General features: G+C 34.3%; 1 protein-coding gene across 4 annotated transcripts; it reads left to right on the forward strand.

Moving 5' to 3' along the window:
- Window positions 1-6,630: 6,630 nt before the first annotated feature.
- LOC111058358 lies at window positions 6,631-18,815 on the forward strand. 4 transcript variants are annotated; one of them, XR_005572888.1, is made up of 4 exons: window positions 6,631-6,855; window positions 8,117-8,387; window positions 9,435-9,529; window positions 17,597-18,815. XR_005572888.1 is itself a non-coding variant. In XM_039440872.1 (4 exons), the coding sequence occupies exons 1-2, from the start codon at window positions 7,557-7,559 to the stop codon at window positions 9,459-9,461; spliced, it is 858 nt and encodes a 285-aa protein (XP_039296806.1). In that variant the 5' UTR covers window positions 7,306-7,556; the 3' UTR covers window positions 9,462-9,529; window positions 16,504-16,686; window positions 17,597-18,815. The 4 variants fall into 4 exon arrangements, 2 of the variants coding, with proteins under 2 accessions (XP_039296806.1, XP_039296805.1); XM_039440872.1 differs by lacking the exon at window positions 6,631-6,855 and adding an exon at window positions 16,504-16,686 and having other exon boundaries at window positions 7,306-8,387; XR_005572889.1 differs by lacking the exon at window positions 8,117-8,387.
- The last annotated feature ends 8,438 nt before the right edge of the window (window positions 18,816-27,253 follow it).

The raw sequence follows: 27,253 nt of genomic DNA on the forward strand, positions 1-27,253 counted from the left end.
TCTGGTGAATTTAAAAATTTTTGTCTTACTAATGGTATTAAGCATATTACTAGTGCTCCTTTCTTTCCCGTTTCCAATGGGCAGGCAGAACGGTGTGTACAAACTGTCAAAGCAGGATTAATCAAATGTTGTGAAGGTATGATTAATAATGAAAAATTACGATTCAAATTGAACAATTTCTTGATGAGCTATAGAAAAGCTCCACATGCTACTACTGGAGAAAGTCCATGTAACTTACTCATGAAGAGAAATATTCGTTCTAGATTAGACTTGATGTTACCTAATATTACAGATAAGGTTGTTGAGGCACAACGAAATGATGTACAAAGACATGCAATGAAAGAATTGAATTTTAATGTAAATGACAGAGTTATGTTCAGAAATTACAATAATAAGGGTAAATGGAATACTGGTATTGTGAATGCAAAAATTGGTTCTACTATGTATAATATTACAACTGATGATAATTTTTCTGTAAAACGACATGCAAATCAAATGAAAAAATGTAACATTAATTTCTCTACTGAAGAAGCTCCTAATGATGTTCATTATTGCAATGATGACATTGTTGCCAGGTCAGATTTAAGTGTTGACACCTCAACCACTACTACAGGCCAGGAAGAGGTTGATTCTAATTTCTCTTTCAAAAATGTTTTGCATTCAACACCAATTGCTTCTGGGAATGCCTCTAGCAATAGGTTTACTGATGTTTGTACTCCACAGGCTAGGCCTGTTCGGTGTAGGAGACCTCCTGAGCGCTATTCCCCTTAGTGTTCATTACGGGGGGAGGTGTCATATATTATTATCATTTTATATTGTATTTTATATTATTAAACTTAGTAATGTTGGCAGCCTGATTTTGCGCGCCTTTTTGTCTGCACTGTAACCTAATTATTAAGACTTACTTATGTTTTTGTTCTGCTTTGCGTTGATTGCGTTGTAGGCCTACTGTATGTCCATTACTGATGTTCTTTTATAAACTACTATTGATTATAATAAATGAAGTTTAATAATGATTTGTGTGTGCTGACTAACTACCAGAACCGACTTAACAGGTTATATTTAATAATGTGTTATTAGGATAGGTTAGGTTTTTGCTTTGAAATTGCAATATGCTAGAAGGAGCTAGGGTGCAGTTAGAGTTATGTTTTTTGATGTTTCAAATGTGGAAGGATAGGTTAGATGGTTAGGATTTTCCTTTGAAATCTAAATTATTAAATGTAAAGGGGTTAGGGGTTAGGTTTTTTTGGATTATATTTAATAATGTTCCATAAGGTTAGGTTAGGTTTTTGCTTTGAAATTGCAATATGCTGGAAGGGATTAGGGGTTTTTCAAATAGTTATGTTTATTGATGTTTTAAATGTAAAAGGGGAGGTTGAGGGTTCGGTTTTATTTTTGAAATGACAATATGCTGACTTAGTTATTGTGTTTTTTAACATCAGTTAAATAACAACTGTTAAATTTTATTAATTATATTTTTCAAAAGTACTCTTCCTTTTATAAAATAAAATGATAATATATTGATTATTATATTGAATTTAATGATAAATCATCATTGGATAATAATATCTTCATCAAATAGAATGACGATTGGCTCCAGTTACAGTGCTCGGTAGCCATCATCACAAAGAACGTTACATTCAAAGATCTGACTGAATGGAACGGGGAAAACCCGTTGCTAACGCATGCGCGATACGGTGCTGTCTGAGACAGTGAGTGGTTTGTGAATGAACATCCAAATTTCAGGCTCATTCATTGTCATTCAAACAATAGAGGAGGCCTCAGATTCCCATCTCTTGATGCTGTAAATACAATTGTTCATAATTTTATAATAGTTAAGAAAATAATTAGCTGTAAGGAGTTAGAGTCTAAGTTTATGTTAGTCAGCAATCAATTGGATTTGATAATTAATGTAACAATGAGTGTTTTGAACCAGAAGGAGATGAGCATAGACTATTGTGAGAAGCATAGGTCATGCCCTGCTACCAATTTCTCCTAAATAGGTTGGATAGCATTTCTCACCTATTAACCTAAGGGAAGTTATCGGCTCCAAAATAGTAGATTCTTGATAAACTATGAATGGATCTATTGCTTATGAATGAGAAATCCAGTTTTCAGAGCAAACCAACTTATAATCTTCAGAAGAATTTTGGTAATATAAAACACAAATTCACAGAATAACACTTAACATAATATAGCATCATTACAAGCTAAAATACTTATCCAGTTTATATAGTTGAAAACAATGGCTATAGGCTTGTATACACACAAATCAAAATACACAAACTTAGAACACCATACAACTGTTCAAAACTCAATTTAAAACATTAAAAATTCACTTAAACAGAAAAATATTCAGAGAAAACCAGAACACATAGCCAGCCATCATTTTTAGAGAAAAAGGAAAAGCACACAGTACAGAGCAAAGACACCTCAAAACCAGTGTCGACATCATGGACACGTCACCAAAAAATTATAAATTACAAGTTTAGAATTCACATTTTACACCCATTCTCAACAAAACTTTATTTCGAAACCGTTATTTTAAATTTATATATCCTCTATATCATCTGTTAATTCTGTTTCTCTGTTTCGGTGATACCATGGAATATGCAACACAATTATTTATGATAAATTCTCAGTTAAAAAGTTGTCCGCATATCGATTACTCTGATATTTACTATCAAGTTTTATAGAACTCGAATTGAAGATTCGATTCCAATCGAGAAAAAATGTAATATTACAGTCAGAAAAAATTCAACTGACATTGATCAAGTCTTGCTCTAATACTCTGTTGAAAAATTATTTCAAAGAAAAAAATTCAAAAATTGTAAAAGTATCCAACAAAAGAAAACTACAGACTCTAACAAAATAAAAGTAGGCTATAGCGTACACTGTAGATCTATACCGGTACTATTTTGAGAATAAATTGAATAAAAATAAGAGAACCGTGTGCTTATTTCTACCCTAAGAATGTGTCTTTTATTTTTTGATAACTTGGTAATTACTATAATATTTATTGTAAATGCTTGGAAGTTTTATTTCCTCTCTATGCCAAAGATTATGCTCATGATCATGATTATACCTGAGGAGTCAAGATTGATGGAACAAATTATTATAGTTAGGTTGAATAAGTATATTTTCTCGATTCAATATGAATGAGAAACCTGTAATGATTGCGGCTTTTCATAGTACATTATATGCTATGTTTAATGACATAATTATGATCTGCACATGAAGACGGATAACACTAATTGTATGAATCAATCTCTGTTACTATTTGTGACTTTCAGAAGCATTTAGGCTATCATCCTTCAATTCAATGATGAGGCATCTATGAGTTTCTGATTACATTAATTCAATGTTTCGAAGTACTGTATTTTGAATTGAACCAGCATAATACTAATTCTATTCATATTATGTGGCTCATATTGTAACATGAAATGACAAAAATTAAATTATTTTTCAAGAGTATATACTTATAGACAACATTATTGTCTGAAAAATCAAGACTGATTGAATTGCAAAGCTAATCTGCCATTTTCAAATAGAAAATATCAAACCCTATAGTGAGGTCCACGTTATAATGACAGTATTAGATCAACTTTGGTATTGCTATCATTTGACAAAGCCGGTGGTACTATCCTTTTCTAGGTCCAAAATGACGCCAATTATGTTTCTGACAGTGTAGAAATATAATTCATCAATGCAGAGAATCGGCATCGCTATTCTTCTATCTTTATATACTGCCATTATAACGTGGACCCCACTCTAGTGTAGTAGCCTACTACCACTGTAGGAGGTGGTGAGAAGCCCTACATGTGATGACATCACCAGAATGCACTATGGCTTTGTCTATGGAGGTAGTGTTGTATCACGGAAATGAATGAATATAAATTCAAACGTGAACTGAGTTTGTTAACATTTCAAACAGGTGATATTAGTTACTTGTGGATGAGAAAACTGCGTGAGGTCTACTGTTCACAGAACAATTACTAGTGTACAATAGTGTAGAACTTCAACCACAGCTGTTAAGCTACTGAAGTTATTTTTTTCTATCATGATACTGTTTCTATATAATAATTACATTGTACAAATATTTGTAAAACATGTAAGTGTTTTAAATAAATTCAAATTTGTGAAATCTTGAAACATTACACTTTTTTGAATATAAAGATGATTAAAGATTCCTTTCAAGTGATTTGATGGAATGTTTTTAATATGAGAACAAAAGTAGCAATAATCAGATCAAATCAATCAATTCAATCAATCAATTATTCAAGATTAGTGTTTTGAAATTAGCGGTATATTTAATTTCTACAAAGATGGCGCTGTCTCGGTGCACTCACAAATCCAAAGACCTTAAAGATGCATCACTTTATCTCTTTAAGGTCTTTGCACAAATCACTCTCGGCACGGAATAAGCATACCAGTGCTTAAGTACCTCTAGTGCATACCTAGTGCTTCTTTCCTCTGTGCTCTCGGTCTCGCGACCGAGTTGAATCTTGTCGGCACGTAATCAGCCGGTCGATACTCAAAGAGTACTTTTGAATAACAATATAAAATACTAACTGTGACAGTTGCTGGTCGTTATTCTGTATCTGTTACAAAGAGAAGCAGCTGGTGGTCTTGGTAAATGTAACCAATTTTGTGAGACAAAAGCTTCTCTTTGTCTCAGAAACAGAGTAACGGCCAGCAACAGTCACAGTTATAACATAGTTATTCAAAAGTATTCTTTGAGTATCTACAGTGAGGTCCACGTTATAATGGTAGTGTACGATTTGCAATGGTGTTGCTATCCTTGTCTATCGTTCAACAAATGTGAAAGAGATAGGGATTAGTTTTTATTGAGGTTATATTTAATAATGTTTTATTAGGATAGGTTAGGTTTTTGCTTTGAATTGCAATATGCTAGAAGGGGCTAGGGTCTAGGTAGAGTTATGTTTTTTGATGTTTCAAAGGTAAAAGGATAGGATGGGGGATTAGGATTTTGCTTTAAACCACATGTTTGTGAACATGTTCATGAAATGAACCACATGTTTGTGAACATGTTCATAAAATGAACCAAATGTTTATATTTTGTTCTAAAGATGACGAATAAATCTGAAGTATTAAATGTGAAAGGGTTGGAGGTTGGGTTTTATTTAGGTTATATTTAATAATGTGTTATTAGGATAGGTTAGGTTTTTGCTTTGAAATTGCAATATGCTAGAAGGAGCTAGGGTGCAGTTAGAGTTGTTTTTTGATGTTTCAAATGTGAAAGGATAGGTTAGGGGGTTAGGATTTTGCTTTGGAATCTAAATTATGAAATGTGAAGGGGTTAGGGTTTTAGGATTATATTTAATAATGTTCCATAAGGTTAGGTTAGGTTATTGCTTTAAAATTGCAATATCCTAGAAAGGGATAGGGCCCAGGTAGTATTATGCTTTTTGATATTCCAAAGGTGGAAAGATAGGTTAGGATTTTGCTTTGAAATTGCAATATGCCGGAAGGGATTAGAGGTTTTTCAAATAGTTATGTTTATTGATGTTTTAAATGTAAAAGGGGAGGTTGAGGGTTCGGTTTTTGTTTTGAAATGACAATATGCTGACTTAGTTATAGTGTTTTTTAACATCAGTTAAATAACAACTGTTATATTTTATTAATTATATTTTTCAAAAGTACTCTTCCTTTTATAAAATAAAATGATAATATATTGATTATTATATTGAATTTAATGATAAATCATCATTGGATAATAGTATCTTCATCAAATAGAATGATGATTGGCTCCAGTTACAGCGAAATGGATGGCTCCAGTAGAATACTGCGCTGGCACAGGATTGAGAAAGTAACTCTTCATGTAGCTCTTCATTTTAACGTTTATTTTAAATTGTGATGGATAATATATGAGTTCTACTTACGTTATTATGAACCATATAGTGGTGGTTTATTGTTGGTGTCAAGTGGATTCTTTGTGTATTGTGAGTAGTTGCTGGTAATACAAATTCTATTTTCGACTGTCTACATAACCTAAGACTCAACCTGCTACTAATTTATTTTTCGCTTCAGCGTCAGATCCAATGTCAGATCCTGTTGTTCATACTATATATTTTGGAACTTTTTGAACAAGAGATATATACACTGAATGTTTATCTTGGTGGGTCGAACTGTACAAATTTTACCGTCTTTTCGGCCGTTTCATTTCAAGTGATAAGATAAGACAGTTCTGTATTGGAATGTGCTTTTGAACCGTTAATTGGTATGATCAGCTGTGCGGACTTTTGATTTTCTGGCGGGAAACTCGTTACCATAGCAACCAAGAGTATTGTTGGAAATGAGCGCGCCTAATTGTAGCGAGATTCGAAGGTGAACTTTGGTGTCACATTGTAAAAATTTCATATCAAAATCCTTAGCATAATCAATCATTCAACTTCAATTTATTTTGTCCACTCAAATAAATCTATTCAACCGTCAAAATATCAACCGTTATATTTTTATATGATTTTGTCATTGCCATCTCGATCATACTGTTAACTGTTCCAAGGAGGATAATAAACTGTTCCAATACTCTGTTACAGAATGTAGTATCTGTTCCATTTCCAATTTCCAAATTATTAGTATGGTATGGAAGTTTTGAAATTTTGAATAAATATTAGCCTACAACTACAAGCACTACAGACCTTCACCTTCCACTCTTATGTTTAGTTAGGACCTTATTATGTGATGAAAATGTAATTTTATTTAGTATTATACTGTTGAGTGTTTCTCAAATGAGTGATAATTGAGTTTCTTATCTAAAATATTAAAAAGTGAATAAAGAATTATCCTCTTGCAATAATTGCTGTGATAGCCAGTCTTGAGCTGTTCTTGAAGGTAAAGCTAGTTTTCTTTTAATTCTCTATAATAGAATGTTTATGCAGTCTGTTGAGATTTGACATATTTATTTTTACACTTATTCTTTCTTAAATGTATTTTTTAAAGGTAGGCTAGTTTATAATACAAATACAGTAAAGCTAAAGTTTATCTGATAAGCTCAATTTTTATGTTGCGTGATTCAATTAGGCCTATTTAAATTGTGCCAGCAATTAAATTTTCTAGAATTTGGACAGCAAGGATTACAATTTTCAACTGAAGCTTTTAGTTGGGTAGCCTACCTATTGAATTTACGTATAGAGATTTGGTGAGACTCCAATGTTGGCCATAAAATGTAACTTTTATTCAGAAGACAAAATATTCCAATAGAGAAGTAAAAGTAAAGAATAGAATTGATGTAATTTTTTATAATAATATACAAAAACCATTTGAAGTAAATGAAAGGTTAGTCAAATTTGTAGGTTAGAATTGGAGTGCAAGGATGCTAATCTATTTAAAACTCTTATTTATTTATTGGATAGAGCAAACAATACAATAGTCGGTAAAGAAAAAACAGGCTAATTTTTCAAATCCAATCAAATTTTATTCACCAATTAGCCAACAACCGTTTTACATGAAAATTAATAAATAATTTGTAGTTAAATAATGTGACCTGTGGGGTGCCCCAGGGCTCTGTGCTGGGGCCCTTATTGTTCCTGATCATGATAAACGATGTCGCTCTCTCCAGAAACAGGACAGTGGTATGCTATGCTGATGATACCTCATTATTGGACATCAATGGGGACTTGGCTGACCTGCATGAACTGATGCAGGCTTCAGAGGGGACCGTGGCTGACTGGTTCCGAGCAAATAGATTTTTGCTTAACAGCAAGAAGACTCAGTCCATTGTGTTCAGCCTCAAGAATGGTGATCAGTTCAACTTCCCCTCGGTGAAGCTCTTGGGCTTTACAATGGATCGTAAGCTTGCTTGGGGAGATCACATTCAGGGTGTCTGTTGCAGGCTCAATAGAGTGCTGTTCCTGCTGAGGAGTCTGAGAGGCTGCATCCCGGGGGCCCATCATCGAATGTGCTACTTTGCCTTCTTCCATAGCGTGATGGCTTATGGTATTACACTGTGGGGTGGTGCCGCCGAGGTAAAAAGGATATTGCTGGTGCAGAAGAAGGCTATACGAATTTTATGTGGGGCTGATTATCTGGCGAATTGCAAGCCACTGTTTGTAAGGGAGCACATTATGACAGTCTTCAACCTCTACATTTACAGGTCTGCCATTGCAGCTTTTCGGGGACTTGTTGCCTTGCCTACCGACTTTCATCGGCATGACACCAGGAACAGGCACAGGCTGAACCTCCCTTACTGTAGATTGGGGAGGACTCAAAACAGCTTGGCCTACCAGCCGGTGAGGATCCTCAACAAGCTGCCCATTTCCGCCAGAGGTTTGCCTGAGGTGGTCTTGAGGAGGAGATTGAGGACGTTCCTGCATGAAAATCCCTTTTACTCTTTAAGGGAATTTTTTGAATGTGACACGGCAACTGTAAGTAGCTACTTCTTGTAATAGCGCATTTGCCTGCTGCTTGGTTGTATTTTTCTGTGTTTCTTTTTACTTTCTGTAATATTTTGACTGTCCATCTAAGGACTTGTTTTTATTATTATCTTGACGTGTTCCCTTATGGGCATGCCCTGGTGGCATGTCTGTGCTATGAACAAAAACCATTATTATTATTATTAATTGGCGTGGCTAGAAAAATAAATCTTGTGCTCTAGCATCTATTGCCTAAAACTTCTTCAATTTCTCAATTTTGTCTAATTGTCCAAATATTATGTAGGTAAGGTATGTCTATTTCAATTTATACACTAAATGATCAATCTGAATATACGAATCAGAATAAAACAAACAATTGATATGAAATTCAAGTCAAGTCGTACTTCATACAACAAATATTATTACTATTTTTACACGAGTAACTTGAGCATGAAGAGTAACATAAACTACATTCTACTTGGAACTGTGCTTTAGTAAACTAGGCCTATATCCTGCTTAATTATAATCTTTCTATTGCTTGAAATTTCTGAGAAAGTGCACTATGTGGGTGTCTGTCAATAAATCGTTATGATTTAAATAGGTAGTTCTTCTTCAGATGAATATCTTTCCAAATGGCAATAAAATACGGTACACCTTTTTCCAAATGTATGAATCTACAGTAATCAATTGATCGCTTGGAAAGATCATCAAAAAATCATCTGGTTTGTTCATACTAATTTAAAACTCACGTCACTTCTAGAAAAGCTCATACACTGCAACCTATGGGAGTAAAATAATATACATCGACTTTTGTGATAAACATTGATCAGTACGGTACTGTATGGATTTTAAACCTACACAACCCATACCAAACCTAACTAACTTGAGTGTCAGAAGCTATAAAATCATTTTATTTCAATTTACTTCCCAAAGTGCTATTCCCAACAACTTTTTTCCTCTGCGCGGCTAGAGCTGTCGCTAAGGGATTGCGCCTTTAGTGAGCAATTGTAGAAACCAATTGATTAACAACTTCTAAACATGAATTATTCTTCTTTATAGAATGGAGTGCAAGAATATTCCGGCTAAGTTCCATCGTGAAAGAGTTGGCGTTGCATCTAGTGCAGATGCTCCATTCACCCATAACAAGATCGAAGGTAAAGGTCTAATATGTTTCTCATTGAACATCACCATTATTAAGCAAGCTGCAAATGTCACGTTGAATATTATAAGATTCAGTGTAGGCTATAACAAATGTAAAAATCTGGTGTGGCGCACTCACACAACTTTTCTTTGCTGTTATGAAAATTATTGATCACATGACGCTAGTGTTCACGCGCATCTCAAGTCTACTATCCAAAGATCTGAGCCAGCTGGGATCAGGACAATAACGCTGGAGACACACGAGGTCTGCTATCTCTTCATAGTGAATGATTTAATAGAATCAACAGTTTGCAATTGAATAATCACATTTTCTCGAATTTCAAGCTTATTTTTAATTTTAATTAATTGTAGTGATTTTTATTCTCAATCTTTTCCATTTGAAATTTTATCTGAAGCCTGATAATTGGGAATCTAAAATCAAACTTAGCATAGATGGGGCGGAGCTCCTGAAATTGCTACAGATATGGGACTTGTGGCAGTTGATAGAGCTTATCGATGACTATTTTTGGTATAAACTTGATCGCGAAATGCGAAAAACCCTGTTTTTCAAAACATTCTCGCCATTTTAGCCGCCATCTTAAATTGCAGTTGATCGAAATAATTGTTCGTGTCGGATCCTTACTTACTTGTTACTTGTTCAGTCTTCGCCACAGTCGGTGACCAGGGAATTGTCAGTATTTCCTCATGCTTGAGGAGGTCAGTGAATGTTGTCAGCCGCACGTCCTGCCAGATGCTGATAGGTGTGGTCCCGGATGTACTCTGACAGCGCATAATACGGCCTGGCTGTCAGATAATGCTTCAATGCAGCAGAGAAGAGCCTTTCGTCTTCCAGGGCCTTCAAGGTAGCTGGTAGCAGGTTATAGAAGTAGGCTCCCGCATAGGCTGGTGAGCTTTTATATTTTTTCAGTCGGTGTTGTGGAAGGTACCTATGTTTTTGGAATTCCTTGTTCAACAAGGCTTGTCGCTCCGCTGTTGTGGTTTAGCTTTCCTTGCCAGAATCGTTGCTTCCAGGATGTACAGAGAGATCACGGTGAGTAATTTGTATTTTTTGAAGAGTGGTCTACAGTGCTCTGTTATGTTCATTCCAAGAATAGTTCAAAGTGCTCTCTTTTGTAGTATTAGTATTTTGTTGAGATGTATTTGTGATGCTGAGCCCCAGGCCACTATGCCATATCTCATGTGTGAAGCGAACAGGGCATGATATGCAGTTAGTGCTGTCTTTTCACCTGTTATACTTGTCAGGCGTCGAATTACATAGATTGCAGATGATAACTTCTTACTTAGTTGTTCAATGTGGGGCTGCCATGTTAGGTTCTGGTCGATGATGATTCCCAAGAATCTTGTATGTGAGGTTTGGCTATTTGGGGAAACTTCCAGGCTATTGTTTGTAGGTTGGAATTTTATGTGTACTGTTTTCTGTTTATTTATAGTGAGGTCCAGTCTATTGCATTTTTGAGTGGCTTCTTTCAGTGCTTCGACTGTTACATTTGGCTCCTGATTTTTATGTGGTACAAGTATATTAGTATCATCCGCAAACAGTATGCACTTGTTTCTGCTATCTATTTCATATGGGAGGTCGTTTATATATATAAGGAATAAGAGAGGTCCGAGTATAGACCCTTGGGGCACACCTCTGTTTACTGCTCTGGGTGAGGATTTATACTGGATAATGCTGTTTTCTTTGTGATGGTTTAACTCGACATATTGAGTTCTGTTTGAGAGGTAGTCCTCCAACCATTGGAGAGCTCTTCCAGTTACATTGAGATTACTCAGTTTCTGTTTCAAATTTTATAAGTTTAAAAAAAATTCTATCTACTCATTGACTTACGTTAGGTATTTATTTTCTATTTAAATTTCATAAAGTTGGAACCTACAAAATTCGGAAATCTCAAACTCACAACAGATTTTTATTATCTACTATGGCTAATTGTATCTTAGTCGACTTGAAATTTTTTTATCAAGATCTTGATACACTAGAAATAATGAGGAGTTCACTATTGTCCTAATATTGCAGCTATTATAACTCAATATCAGGGCACCGAGCTTCGCACGTTATTTATTTATTGATAAACAAGACACAATTCTTTAAAATGATTGGGGAAGGATTAATATGCACAGCCCAAAACTGTTTCTTCCCCGAATTTTGATTCATACACTATAAATAGTCCAAAAATTAGGTTATGTTCCATACACTTGAATTCAGGTCCAATTTCCAGTCCAAACATTTGAAAACAGAAAAGTTCCAATTTAGATTGTTTACAAACCAAATTGAATTAAAAATAACACTTGAAACTGTAAAATAATGATTAACTTTGAAAATTCTGATATTCTTATATTTAGAATGATATACCATGTTATATTCAGTTATTTCACCTTTCAAACCCTTAAGGTTTCTTTATCTTTCAGGTCGTGTTTATATTTTACAGCTGGCGGCTATACGTCAGTCTATAAATTTCGGGGATAAGATAATTTGAGTACATTTTTTATAAACTGCATATTCTGAAAATTCATACCAAGCACATTTGTTTGATACCTTTTTCATAAGATTTGTTCTACTAGAAGCCATGATATAAATAAATAAGCTTTATTTGTCATAAGGGCCATGCCCCATACAAAGAGTTGTACACTAACAATACATAAATTACAATTACAACATCAACACAATTGATCAACTCCTCTTCGAATTCTGGATAACACTATTGAAATGAAATAGTTTGATGTAGACTCCTTAAAAATAACAAGAACACAGATTTAAAGCTACTAAAATATCATTGATTGTATATGGGGGAGTAATTTTACATGTCACCGTGACATAAAAAGCTGTACTAGTAAAACAATACACTATCTTTCAGATATTGAATATTGACTAGACATTACAACAAAAGATAAAAACAGTAGCCTGCTCCTCAAAAGCACCAACAACTTTTACTACAACTTTATAAACAACCTGTAAAACAACCCTTCAGTTCCAACAATATTTGTGATTATTAATGAACAATTACAATGATATTAAAAAAATAAATAAATAAAAGATCATCTCGTAGTCTCTATGATGTAATTTCGCACGTTAATTGCATTAGTAATATATTTGTAAATATATCTTATTTTATCTGGTGTTACATTTGAAAGGAGAACTAGAGCTTTATCTTCATAATTAACTATGTTTGCTACATATTTATTCAGAAACTGTTGTCTTATTTCTACATACATCGGGCAGCGTACAAGAACATGAGTGGGTGTTTCATCCTCCCGCATGTTACAAAGCGGGCAGTACTCAGTACTATCTATGTAAATTCCATGGTTCTCTAGATAAAGGTAAAAACCAAACTTCGAAGCCGTTCGTAGCTGTGTAAAACATCTTATATATTTAAATGGTGTCCTCATTCTAAGCTGGTCGCCAAGAACATAATTGGGATTTAAAACCTTCCAAAATGGGAAAGAAATTGAATTAAATGCTTCCTGTTTGTCTACTTCGTACAATGCTAAACCATGCCTACTTACAATATCCCATTTCATCCTACTAAGTGATGCTACCAAATTTCCTTGTTGGTTCAAATCAGTATTGAAAAAGGCGAAATCTAATTGATTCTTTACCAAATTCACCCAGTTGAGACTATTTCTGTTCTGATAGAAATGACTTCCTGACAAAATTATAAGTTTTCTAAGGCAATCTTTGGGTACCTGTCTTCTGGCATGTTTAATATTTTTATCAACCATGTTAAAATGTTGAAGATGATCAAATTAACTATTTTTTCTTCCTGTCTCCAAACGTAATACCCAGCTCGGTGTACATGAGCCTAAAAACAATAATCTTTTGAAAAACCAGAGTTGAACTTTCTCTACTTGCTCAGCACAGGCCAAGCCCCATACTTCCGCCCCATACACCGCCGTCGGAAGGACTACTGCTTCAAACAGTTTTATTTTGCTATCCCATGAATCCGAACGAGCGTTTCTCAAAACCTGTAGCATTACTTCGCTGACACCTTTGGATTTGGATATTATAGATGAGCAGTGTACATTGAAACGACCTGAAGAGCTAAACTCCACGCCCAAGTATTTATGTCTATTGCAGACCTCTATTTCATCGCCCTTATAATAGAAGGGTCTGTTTTTTCTCAACCTTCCTTTATGAAATGGAATTATCTTGGTCTTGGAAATGTTGACCCTCAATTTCAGACTTTCACAGTAATCCTCCTAGCATTTTATTTTGTTTCTCATGTCGGAAGGACTGTCTGCAAGGATGACAATGTCATCCGCGTACAAGAGAATTAGAATATCAGTGGAATCATCTATAGGTATGCCAGATAAACCTTTCTCTCTAAAGTAATGTTCTATGTCTGAAATATACAAAGAGAAGAGAAGTGGACTGATAGAATCCCCCTGTAAAACGCCTCTATCTACTGTGATAGATACATTCATATGGACCAGCTCTGCCTGTCTGTAAAGCTGACTAAGGAATCTTATAATCTTACCACTCACTTCCACCCTTCCCAACTTGTACCACAGATCATAATGAGGTACTCCATCGAATGCGGCTTCATAATCCACAAATAATGCATAGATAGTCTTATGTCGGAATTCTACATTTTGAAATAGTATTGAGTGTAAGACGAAGATGTTATCAATGCAGCCTCGATCTTTTCTAAACTCACTTTGTCCTTCTGGAAGAGCACCGCTATTTTCCGCCCACAACGACAAACGGATCTCAACTATTGTTGTAAGAATTTTCACAATTGTATTAATTAGGGTAATAATTCTATAGTTGCTAGGCTCATTGGGATCTCCTTTTTTGTGTAGTACAACATTAGTATCTTGCACCACTCATGTGGTATTATTTGACCATTGAAAACCTTATTTAGAAGGTTCAACAAATATACTCTCCAACAATGTGGTAAAGGTTTATAGAACTCATTAATTACATCAGTAATTAATGAGAAGCCATGATATAAGGATTAGAATGTTCACCACGACGCCCCCCGCCAAACAACTTTAGAAATTCGTCCAATTTCAATTTAATGGAGATGAGCACATTTTTTAAAAACTTCATATTCTGAAAATGCATAATGAGCACATTCATTTGATACCTTGTTCTTAAGATTTGCTTCACTAGTAGCCATGATATTAAGTTCAGACTGTTCACCACCAACCCCCTCGTCATTATTAAACTCGGTTTCACAGTGAGGGTGATCAGCACATTTTTTCAAAGTGCATATTCTGAGAGCACATTTTTTTGGTACCACTCTCAAATCATTCGCTTGAGTGGGTGAGGCTGGCTTGAAGCTGGCCCCTTTTCAGGGGCTTTTTTTAGGACAAGGAAATGAGCACATTTTTTTTAAAGTGCATATTCTAAGAGCACATTTTTGGCATCATTTCGAAAGCATTCGGTTGAGTGGGTGGGGCCAGCCCCACCCATTAAATGTGCTTTTTTAGGACAATGAATGAGCACACTTTTGGAATGAGCACCACCGATTGGCTAATTATCAGCTGATTTCCGAACGCCTACCCAATCAGTCAATCTGAGAGCTTCCTGCCCTGTCGACTCGTCTGAAAAACGTCTCATATGGCTTGGCTCTAAATCTTACGAACGGCCCGTTAATTCTCGGTTTCTTTCTCTCTTCAGTGATATCGTTATGTTGGTATTAAGCGTCTACTTGATGCAGCCATTATCCCTCACTACTTACCGTATTCAATACAAACGATACTTTGATTACTCACGTTACTTCATTTAGTACTTGCTACTCAAAATAAATGCATCTGATTTCCGGTAACCACACATTATGAAAATATTTTTTAGATTTATGCTGAACTTTTGCATTTTGCTTGCAAAAACTAATAACGCTACGTAACTAGCACTTAGCAGCAGACTCAAGTTAGGCGGCCATGTATGTGGTTCTATAACTCGACAAAAATTGACGATCCGGCCGCATCGATCACAGGGCGTTTGGTGGGAATGATATTAAACTGTTCAGCTCTGTGAAAGTTGCCCCCCTATCGCTCGTCTGTGTCTTATGATATGAGATCGGAGGTTGAAAAAGATTACCCTGGTATAATCCTGCTTACAAAGAAAAATAATTCATTCTCTTCAGCGACCACTCAACTTCCTATAGTGAGGTCCACGTTTTAATGGCAGTGTTTGATTATCAATGGTATTGCTATCTTTTTCTCGCTTTGCTCTGTTGCCAGATCGTCTTTTAACAATGTTGAATTAATAATAAATTTACAAAATATTTCATCTTCATCATTAAAATTCAGTATGAAATCATTGGAAAATATAATTTCGTGCTTAATAAAATAAAATTGAATATTTTAAACAAGAATTGACAGTTAATATTATATCAATAAACCTGTATTAGCTACCGTCTATAGAAGGCATTGACAAGACAGAGGATCGGCAACGTTGTTTTGCCGTTCCACTGCCATTATAACGTGGACCTCACTATAGAATGGTTGTGCATATCATAGAAAATATATGAGCAGTGATGATAAACGAAAGATGATGGGTGAGCTCATTAAGCTTACTACATCCTAACAAGAATTTCTTTCCTACTGTAATCACAACTTACAAAATTTCATTCAGTTGGCAGTGTCAAAAGGGAAATCTTTATACAGTTTTTGGATATCTCATATTGTAGTTTTGTAAGTTTTAATTGTCTGTATTGTGAATATTTCATACTTATATTGTTGAAAAATGTAATAGTGTGATATTGAGTGGATTTTATTGTAGTTGTTTTTTCTGTGTATCTTATATTCTTTTGCAGGTTATTGAACTGAATGAACTTTGATTTTTACCTTGTGTTGAACCTTGAGCTTTTAGTCTGAGAATTGACCATGTTTTTATTGAATTTGTCAACTTGTTGCTTAGTTGTCGAAATTAAAGCAATTTTCGAGCATTTTTCAAATACAATTTCAATTTCATGTCGAAAAAGCTTCTGTATTTTGGAATTGTACAAACGTTGATTTTTTGCAGCTTTGGCTTTTCCACTGAAAGTTATGCTCAACGCTAGTGGAAGGGGAATAATTTTCAGTGAAAAGGCCACAGTCCGAATTGAGACGTAACCGGAAAAACATCGTGTAACGGTGTGCGAGCCTCGGTCCTCTGAATGGGTCAATTTCCCATTCAGAGGGACAAATTGACAAATTTCAGTTATCAGTAATTTTTATCTATATAAATAGGAAATCAAATTTTATAGAGTTAGTAGGAGACGAATCAGGAAATTATTTGTGCCTGTGAGTTCAAATATAGTGAGTTTTCTTAAATCGTATGTGAGTGTTTCTGAAGAGTCCAAGTTTGAATATTGTTAAAATGGTTAGTGCCAAACTCTTGTTGTTTTCTTATATAGCTCAAAATTCATAGAATGACCGAGGCCCAAACCTACAGTAGTTGCAGCAAGTTAGCAAGTACCCAAGTATTGAAATTAAAAATTGAATATGCCTTCTTGACCTGAATTGATTGCTGAATAACTTTGTTTTGTTTGAAAATTTGAAATGTGACATGATTTTATTTATTAGTTTTGATTAGTTTAATAAGCCTGAAGTTAAATTTTATTAATATTTTCCATTGTAGTTCCTGGCTCGTAGTTGCTAGTTGCTAGTTGCTAAACTAGGTGACAATTGAATAATGATAATAATCTGTGCATTTGAATGAACGAACCCACTATAAGCTCCCAAACCAATCAAGGATTCAAAAGATATTTCATAGCAGTATAATTTTAGCAAATATTATTGAAGAGAAGAAACATCCCCTCGATATACCTCGCGCAGCAGTAGTATAATGTCTATCGAACCACATGTATTTTTATATATTTCATATTTTGGAAAATTAACTAAGTCATCGTATAGAGAGATTCTCGGCTACATAATTTTATGTACGGTGTGAGTTGAAGAGGCTTATAAAACCCTCCACCGGTTACAAGAAATTTCATATATTAATATTTCATATTCAATATTTAATAATTTCATCACTTATATGCCTTGTAATGAAGTAATAACAAATTTCATTAAAAGCTTATTATTCCTTGATATTCTGCTGTTGTTTCTACTTGCTTTTTCTCCTGTTTCAGTTGAACTGGTTTGTTGCCGCTTCAACGGAACTTGCTATTATACCACACAACCTAGAACATCACCATCTAGTGATGTCATCTCTTAATCCAATTTCCATCACCATCATCATAAACCAGGCTCCATCACCATCATCATAAACCAGGCTTCATCATAGATTACTTCTGCTCAGACTTGGATCACCATGCTATAATAAGTCAATTGATAACATATCCGATATGTCAATAATCCTCATTTTATAGTAAACCCTTGAGATTGAAGTGCTAGATGAATTACTTGAAAAGGTGACGGTCAACCCGAATTTATGTTTCTTGAATTATCTTTGTCCGGTTGTGAATCACCCAGAATTGTGCATGGGTTTTTGCCAGATCAATGCGAATGAAGTTTACCATAAAAATATTTTAAGGGACGGTTTCCGAGCTCGGGATTTAGCTAAGTTCTAGACTTTAAACAGCTGGAGTCAGAAAACTGGCTTTCTGAAAAACGGGGCCTCGTCGTAGTCCACGTTTAAATTAAACTTCGAAAAACTAGAAAGTTGAACACAAAATAAGATAACGAGTAAATTGTGTAAAGTCTCAGCTATTTTAATAATTTAGGAATGCTTCATTCAGTCAAGAAAAGACGTTACCAACATTTTAGAAATGAGAAAATAAATATCTTGAAAACCATGACTACGCTCCATTTCAGAAAGCCAATTTTCTGACTCCAGCTGTTTAAAGTCTAGAACTAAGCTAAATCTCGAGCTCGGAAGCCGGCCCTATAATTATGTCTCCTAGTTGCTTTACTTTCAAGTGACTTAAACATAAATTTATTCTAATCAATTTTTTTTATACAGTGATGAAAAATCGATCCATACCGATATTTCCATCAGTCAATAAATGAAATTAATATTCATGTAATAGGAAAAAAGACTTACCACTTTTGTATTAACTTATTGTTAACAATATAGCTGACAAACAAGGCTCTCTGGGCCGCTTTTGGTAAAGTGAGGAAGTTGTTTTTCAAATTGATAATTACATTCTACTGGAAGCGGCTGGAGAGGTGTCTACACGAAGAAACTATTATTCTACACATATCATATAGTTAAGTTAGTTGAGTTGAAAATGTATTTATACAGAGTAAGTCATAATGTATGGGAACCCTTCAATAAGTTGGAGACTGTTGTAGTTATAATACTGTAACTTTCAGGATAAGTTATTGGACGAATACTCTACCTTTTGACGTACAACTGAATTTCAACCCCTCATAAGGAAGGGGGTGACTTAGGGGTTGTAACTCCAATATTGTTAACACCCATTGTGTGCTACATCATTTTAAATGCTTTTTTAAAACTAGAAAGATGGCATCAATAAAAATGTTCTATGATACTTCTACCAAAAATGGCGGCTGATTGAAGTTTTAGTTTGTAAAGAAATGATAGGTAAAGTAATGAAACTTAAATCAACACTTTTTTGAATGAATAACGAAACACATTGAAAAACATGGTTATTTATTTAGTAATCTGTCTGCTACTAACATTTCATTTTAAAAGATGCTTGAAATGACCTCCTTCTCTCGTTTGACAGTGTGCCAGTCTGTCATGAATGTAAATGAAATGAATATAGTAGTATGTAAAATAAAATGTAAATAGTAGCAGACTGATTACTAGATAAATAACCAGTTTTTTCAATGTGTTTCGTTATTCATTCAAAATGTCACTCGTAAATGTGGATCTTCTAGAGCTAGATTAACACTAATTCCACTTCTGTATTGAATTGCAACTAGCATTTCGCTTCTGGATAATCAGTGTGATTTTGACTTATTGAAAATATTGTTCCCAATAAATATCCCAATTTAGTATGGCTGATAATTTATGTTTCTTCCGATGATAAAATTAGTTCCTTATATGTGTAATGTGAACGTTGTGTTTTTACTTGAATGTTTTGTGTTGTTGTAAGATACAGAATGACCCAAAAAGGATGGTCGGTTTTTAAATTACTATAACTTGAATAATTTCCAACATACATTTAGTCTTCTATATTTCTGTGTTTGTTCAATTGTCAAATTTCAGAAAACGTCATAATTAACATACGTGATACTGTAAAGAAAGAGCGGCAAACAAAGGCCAAAAGATAATCACGCCACCTAATGGAACGTCGACGACTTTGAAGCAATTTTGTTAATTATGACGTTTTCTGAAATTAGACAATTGAACAAGCTCATAATATATAGAAATAAAATGTATGTTGGGAATTATTCAAGTTATAGTCACTTAAAAGCCGACCATTCTTTTTGGGTCATTCTGTAATAACCTAAATCTCTTGAATTGTATAACCTACAAGTTGATAAAATCTAATATTTGGGCAATCTGTTTGTTGAAGTAGTGTAATGGTGATCTTTTTTAACAATTTGATTATTTTGCCTCTAAAATAAGTGTTTTTGTTTAGAATTATATCGTAAAATTGTAATTGAGTCTATTTTTACTATTTATGAATTAAACAGCATTATTATTATAATTATCGAATTCGTGTCATTTTTTCCGTTTTCTCACTTTAAGTACTCTATTGTTATTATTTAAATCCACTTTTGGTGTCTACTAGACCTGGTAGCGGCTACTGAAAATCGGTTTATTATCCCTGTGAGGAGGGATTCGGACGGGACGTTGCTAATAAATTATATCCTGCCAAGAGGTGGAATCATATTTTCTTAATGGGTCACAATTTATCAACTTCGTTAATTCACTCATACATACAGCTGAATGGAATGAACGGACTGGAATAATTATTGGAGTGATTTGAAAATATAAAATATTAGGGCCAGTTTCTGAGCTTGGGATTTAGCTAAGTTCTAGAATTTGAACAACTGAAGTCAGAAAATTGGCTTTCCGAAACGGGGCGTCGTCGTAGTCCACGTTTAAATTAAATTTTGAAAAACTATAAAATTTAACACAAAATAAAATAAAGAGAAAATAGTGTAAAGTTTCAGCTATCTATTTTGAATTATTTAGAAATGTATCATTTCGTCAAGGCAATAAACGTCTCCAATAATTATAGAAATGAGAAAATGAAGATTACCATAAAAACTATGAATACACCCTTTTTCGGAAAGCCAATTTTCTAGCTCCAACTGTTTAAAGTCTAGAACTTAGCTAAATCCCGAGCTTGGAAATGAGCCCTTAAATTTACTTGACGAACAAGTGGAAATGTGGTAGCACATCCACCAGAGACGGCACTCTTATTTTAAGGGACGTGAGTTTTTTTGTCTTATTTACACTTGCATATTGGCCAATTTTATTAGATAAAGAAAAAAAATATCCCAGGGGGAAGACTACAGTATACTCCCTTCCACATGAAATGCCTCCCATGTGGAAGGGAGTATACTGTAGTCTTCCCCCTGGGATATTTTTTTTCTTTATCTAATAAAATTGGCCAATTTGTATCAATTTTGATTACTATTCAAACGAAATTTTTCCTGTGTCAGGTTTAAATAAAAATCATCAGCATTAGGTCAATAGTATTTTATATCATGATTCATTTTCATGTTTCAGTTTTAGTTGAAAGACAGCAAACATAACATATACAGGATTAGAATAGGATTTAAATTCTCTTAAATGTATTAATTGGGATAAAATTAAACTGCTGAATATATGCCTAGGTAGGTACTAATAGTGTTCCTCTCTGTTGTGCACCGGTTTGAATCTAGCCCTTCTTGGCAGTAATATTAATGAAAAAAATCCTCATAATATTACTGAAAACGGAATGAAATAAAAAATTCTCATTGCAAGTAAGTTACCTATATAGCTTTCAAAAAGTTTCATCAATTTACCAGGACATGAATCTACTATTTTTCTTTGCCATTTTCAATTAAGTTACTGTAATTGAAAAATTAATCAATATTATAATCAAACATATCAATAAATTACTTAAGAATTTTCATTCATTCTATCAATTTTGATGGCCATATAAGGAGAAGTGAATATATACGGTAACTTTGTTTCTATATTGCAATTATTATTATTATTATTAGCCGTCAAGCTCCCAGATGGAAGACGCTGAGCAAAATTTGGTTCATTTTTTGTTTTTCTTGTTCTTTTTATCAATCCACCAGTTTTTCATTTTCAGTGAGAACTCCGCTTTCCTTGCTTCACTCCATTTTGTTCCCACTCTTGGCACAGTCATCTCTGGTTTAACTTCCCATTTTTCAACCTTTTCTCTGAAACTGTTCCTGTTGTATATTTCATCATTGTTAATGTTAGCAAGTATTAAGTCCTTCTTGACGTTTTTCATCCATGCACCTCCATTACTAAGGGTTGCTACATATGTTACTATTCTTTTTGTAAGTCTATTCTTTTTGTAATATTGCAATTATTATTTTTAAAATGTAATGTTATTTATCTACTTGCTTAGATCTTTCTAATTTTCAATTCAACAATATTCTGGATAAATAAGGAAGGATATTATTTATCTAGGAATTAGCCACCATCATTCATTCAATTTTATTTGGTGATAAGCTGCTTAGACTTGCTTAGATCTTTCTAATTTTCAATTCAACAATATGCTGGATAAATAATGAAGGATATTATTTATCTAGGAATTAGCCACCATCATTCAATTTTATTTGATGAAGTAGGCTAAGTTTTGTAGCTTGATAAAAAATAATAATCGAACCTGGCATTTGAAAAACTAAATGTCAATAATTATAAAAAGATCAATTTTGTCAGTCAAATCATATTTTTTGTTCATTTCAGCATGGTCGTAACAGCATATTTTATCAAAATTTTAGTCTCGTAATTCATCCATCAAACAAATTTATTCCTAGTAAATTAATATAATTCGCAATGTATGAAACTCGTAATTGAAATTAAAAATTCGCGGTTAAGTAGGAATAGGAAGTGATAAAAAGGTAACAGCTAACAAGAACCGCTATCCATCCGCTACAGTAGCGGTTACCAGGTTTAGTTGGTAGCTCTGTCTTATCACTGTTTCCTCTACCAAAGTCTGCTAGTGAAATTCGCGTTTCTTAGGCGACTCGGTTGGAAATCTGTAGCTTTTCATTACTTGTGTTATCTGTTGTCTTTGTCTCTGACAACGCTGATTACTCACTCTCATTGAAATGGAAAGTATTAATCTTTTTCAAACTTCGCTCAAAGGGTAAACCTGGAATTATAAAGGACATAAATACAGAACATCTTTCAGCTCTACTGTTAGCAATCGTATCACGTGGCGGTGCCTTGATAAGGAGTGCGCGGCTTCCTTAAAGACTAATATAACGTGTGATAGCATTGTTGACTTAGCTGGTACACACACGTGTGATAATATTTTAACGCATTCTTCGCCCGAATTTTTCGTCACCGTCCCTTGTTACTGATGGCTTGGCTACCCAAGTGGAGAAACAAAATATTGATTTCAATCAATCACTATTGGTATCCGATAATAATTCGAACCTTCTATCTGGTCCATTGAATGATGAACTTTCTCAGTTGAGAAGTGAAAATGAACTGTTGAAATCTCGTCTTGAGGAGTTAGAGATTCAGCGTAATGCGGCCTTGGACAGATCAATCAATCTAGACATTCAATTGATGCAGCGCCTGGATGCTGCTAGAGATGCAACAAGACAGACTGTTAAAATTGGAGACAGTACGCCTACTGGAACTCTAATTGACCGATTACATACATTCATAAATGATGAATTACTCACGGACAATGACATAAATGTATATTGTAGGAGAATGTTTTCTAGCTGTAAGGATTTAATTGTTGTTGACACGGTTGTAGTATCACTTATTGTCAATGATAATGATTATGATCACTCTTTTTTAAGTTCAAATTCGTGTGTAAACAGAAATATTGCATTCATTCTGAATGACAGTCGCACCAATAATTGTATGGATGGATGGACTGGCTCTCACTGGAGCCTAGTTGTCTTTGATCATATTGACAAAACGTTTTATAATTTTGACTCATTGCGACAGTATAATAACAAATCTTTAAATATCTTAATAGAGAGGCTAAAACCAACATTCAATTCAGATAGAGTGGTTCATATTGATTGTTTGCAGCAGCAAAATTCTTTCGACTGTGGCATCTTTGCACTTTTTCATCTTGAAAGTTACATTAGAATTAGAAATAAAAATAATTGTCCCGGTATTTATAAAAATTTTAAATTAAGGAAATTTGACGATAAGAAACAAAGATTGCATGTACTGAACACTATTGTCAATTATTTGAAGCATCAGACTGATGAATTTGAAGCTACAACTGGTGATTTTCCACAACCGATTATTTCAATGAATAGGCCTAATGTTAATCTTGAGAGAGAATCTCTTTTGCCCAAGTCAAAAGCTTCTGATCCTATAAGAAAAATTAAACTTTTCATGGATAGTCAGGGTCGTAATGTCGTTGATAAATTAATGAATGACAAAAATGAAAAATGTCAAGTAATAGGTACACTTAAGCCGGGAGCTGTTTTTCAAGATGTGACCAGTGAGAGCGGTGGTGACTGTTCTGATTTATGTCCGCTGGATGCCGCTGTATTTATTGCTGGAACTAACGATATAGCCAGAAATGAGGCCAAGAATTTAATATCAGTTTTACGCAGGAGACTGTCAGATTTGAGACATACTAGAGTTCTCGTATTCGATGTTCCTCACAGGTATGACCTCCCTGATTGGTCGTGCGTTGATAAATTGGTTGAATGGGCAAATATTCAGATACGAAAAACGTGTAAACGCTTTGAAAATGTCACTCTTTTGGAACTGGGTAAGCTGGGGAGACGCTTTCATACAAATCATGGGCTTCACTTGAACAACATGGGTAAGCGCTACATTGCTGATCAGAATTTGAGGGAACTTAATACAGATACATCTATTCAAATTGATAAACCTATTCCTTTAAAAAACTAGACCACTTGGCCGGTATTGATACTAATCAATATCGGTTGAATTTTGTCAATAATGATGCCTTATCTGCTCAAACAAATAAGTCAGCGCCTCTGAAAATAAAATTTATACACCAGAACATTAGATCTTTAAATAACAAAATAGATAGACTAGAAATATTCCTTGACTTGGAACGACCGGATTTCCTAATTCTAACTGAACACGGTTTAAAAAACACGGAGCTAACTTGTTTGAATGTACAAAATATGCATATAATTGATTATTATTGTAGAGTTAATAAGAGTATGGGTGGCGTTGCTATATACCACAGTACATGCGGTAATCAACAGCCCCGTAACATAGTTAAAATGAACATAAATGATTTTTGTATAGAGGGATGCATTGAATTAGCTTGTTCCAAGTTCAATATAAATAAGGATGTATACGTACTTCTAGGTATTTATCGGCCTCCAAATGGTGACATAAACTTATTTTTCAACAATCTGATTGATGTCCTTGAGAAATTGTCGGCGAATATGGGAATCAAATTAATCTGTGCAGGTGATTTCAATATTGACTTCTTGATGGATTCTTGCCAACGTAGAGCTTTTTTGAATGTACTGGATCATTTTAGTTTAAGGTACAATATTGAAGTTCCCACTAGAGTATCAGAGCTTAGTGAAACGGCCATTGATAATATAATTACTAGTTCCTCATTGACTAATATTAATGTAGACGTAATACACTCATGGCTATCGGACCACACTGCTCAGTCTATTGTGTTGAATTTTACGAATTGTACTCCCATTGCAAAAAATATTTCCTATGTTACATTCCGTAATTGCAGTGTCAATAATATGGTTGGCTTTGAGGCGGCTTTGTCAGTTGTAGATTGGAGTGCTGTTGCCTCCGAAAATGTAACAAACAACAAATATGAGTTGTTCCATCAAACCTTTCTTCACTATTACAACATTCATTGTCCTATTGTGACCAAGCCCTCACCTACAACGAAAAGGAAGGAACGTAGCGGTGGTAACTGGATGACTGAAGAAATTAAACAAACTAGAACTGTGCTTGAATTTGCAGCAGGGAAGGCAAACGCAATACCAAATTTAGATACATCTCTTATTAACAGTGTAAAAAATCATTATGACCAGCTAGTAACCAGAGCAAAAAAAGAATTTTATGATAATTTAATTAAAAATTCAACAAATAGATCTAAAACCAGTTGGAAGCTAATAAATCAATTTAGAGGTAAAGGGTTTGAACGAAAAATTGACTTACTAGGACTTGATATTGGGGATGAACATGTTACTGTCAAAAGACATATTGCAGACGAATTTAACAATTTTTTTGCTAGTGTTGCTCAAAGATTAAGTAAAGATTTAAATAAAACACAACTGACTTCTAATAATACTCCTATAAGCAACCAGAATGTTCCAGTTCCGCCATCTGAGCACTTCTACCTAATACCATCTAACAAAGATGAGATCTTACAAACCATTGATAGATTTAAGCCAAAAAATAGCACTGGTCATGATGATGTCTCCTTAAGGGTGTTAAAGCAGTGTAAAAGAGCCATTGCCCAGCCAATATCTTGCATCATCAACTCTATGCTCGAATCTGGTGAATTTCCGGCCATTTTAAAAATAGCTAAAGTTATTCCACTTTTCAAAGAAGGTAGCAAACATGACATAAATAATTTCAGACCCATTTCAATTTTAACAGCTTTTTCAAAGATTTTTGAAACCATCATTCTCACTAGACTGGTAGCCTACCTTGTTAAGCACAATCTGATTTCACCCAATCAACATGGTTTTGTAAAACAGAAATCAACTACTTCAGCCCTAATAGAGATTTTTGAAGGACTGATAACAAACATTGAAGATGGTAAATATACAGCTGGTGTAATGCTAGATCTATCTAAGGCTTTCGATTGCGTGGACCACAGCCTGTTGTTAGATAAATTAAATGGCCTTGGTATAAATGGTAGAGCAAATGATCTCATAAAGTCATATCTGTCTGATCGATATCAGTATGTTTCAATTCAAGGCGATCAGGAACAAACCGCTTCAAAACTAGTTAAAATATCCTCAGGAGTACCGCAGGGTTCTATTTTGGGACCTCTTCTTTTTATACTATATATAAATGATATTTCTTCTCTTGTACCTCAAAATAAGTTGACGCTATACGCTGACGATACATCTTTGATATTTGCGGACAGAAACTTGGAAGACCTAGAAATTGATTGTAATCTGGTGTGTAATAGAGTTGTTCAGTATTTTAATTCGCTCTCCCTGACAGTAAATTCAAAAAAAAGTAGTCTAATAAATTTTAGTCTGAGACACAGTGCGATTGAGCCACATTTGTTTATAGGAAATGATTGTATACGAAATACAGATTCTGTGAAATTACTTGGCCTAGAGCTAGATTTCAAGTTTGTGTGGGATGAGCATGTTAATGTAATAGTTAATAGAGTGAGTAGAGATCTTTTTGTGATAAGAAATATGGTAAAATTTGTACCATTATCTGTTTCAAAGATGGTTTACTTTGCATTGTTTCACTCCCATGTTGCTTATGGGATAGAGTTATGGGGAAGCACTGCAGATTTGCACTTCCAAAAAATATTTAAATTGCAAAAAAGAGCTATTCGCTATTTGGCTGGACTCAAATTTAATGAGTCATGTAGAGAGGCTTTCGTCTATTTGAACATTCTAACTCTACCCTCAATTTATATTTTCAAATTATTAGTCTTCACTCACGACCATATCTCAGATCTGGCCACAAACACTGACATCCACAA

Source organism: Nilaparvata lugens, chromosome 14 (assembly GCF_014356525.2).
Source record: "Nilaparvata lugens isolate BPH chromosome 14, ASM1435652v1, whole genome shotgun sequence".
Classification (NCBI taxonomy): domain Eukaryota; kingdom Metazoa; phylum Arthropoda; class Insecta; order Hemiptera; family Delphacidae; genus Nilaparvata; species Nilaparvata lugens.

What these genes read in the sequence shown, in the direction of transcription:
- LOC111058358 (XM_039440872.1), top strand. Translation starts at nt 7,557, where the DNA reads ATGATAAACGATGTCGCTCTCTCCAGAAACAGGACAGTGGTATGCTAT. An exon ending in TTGAATGTGACACGGCAACT is followed by an intron (nt 8,388 to 9,434) that starts GTAAGTAGCTAC and finishes TCTTCTTTATAG; the next exon opens with AATGGAGTGCAAGAATATTC.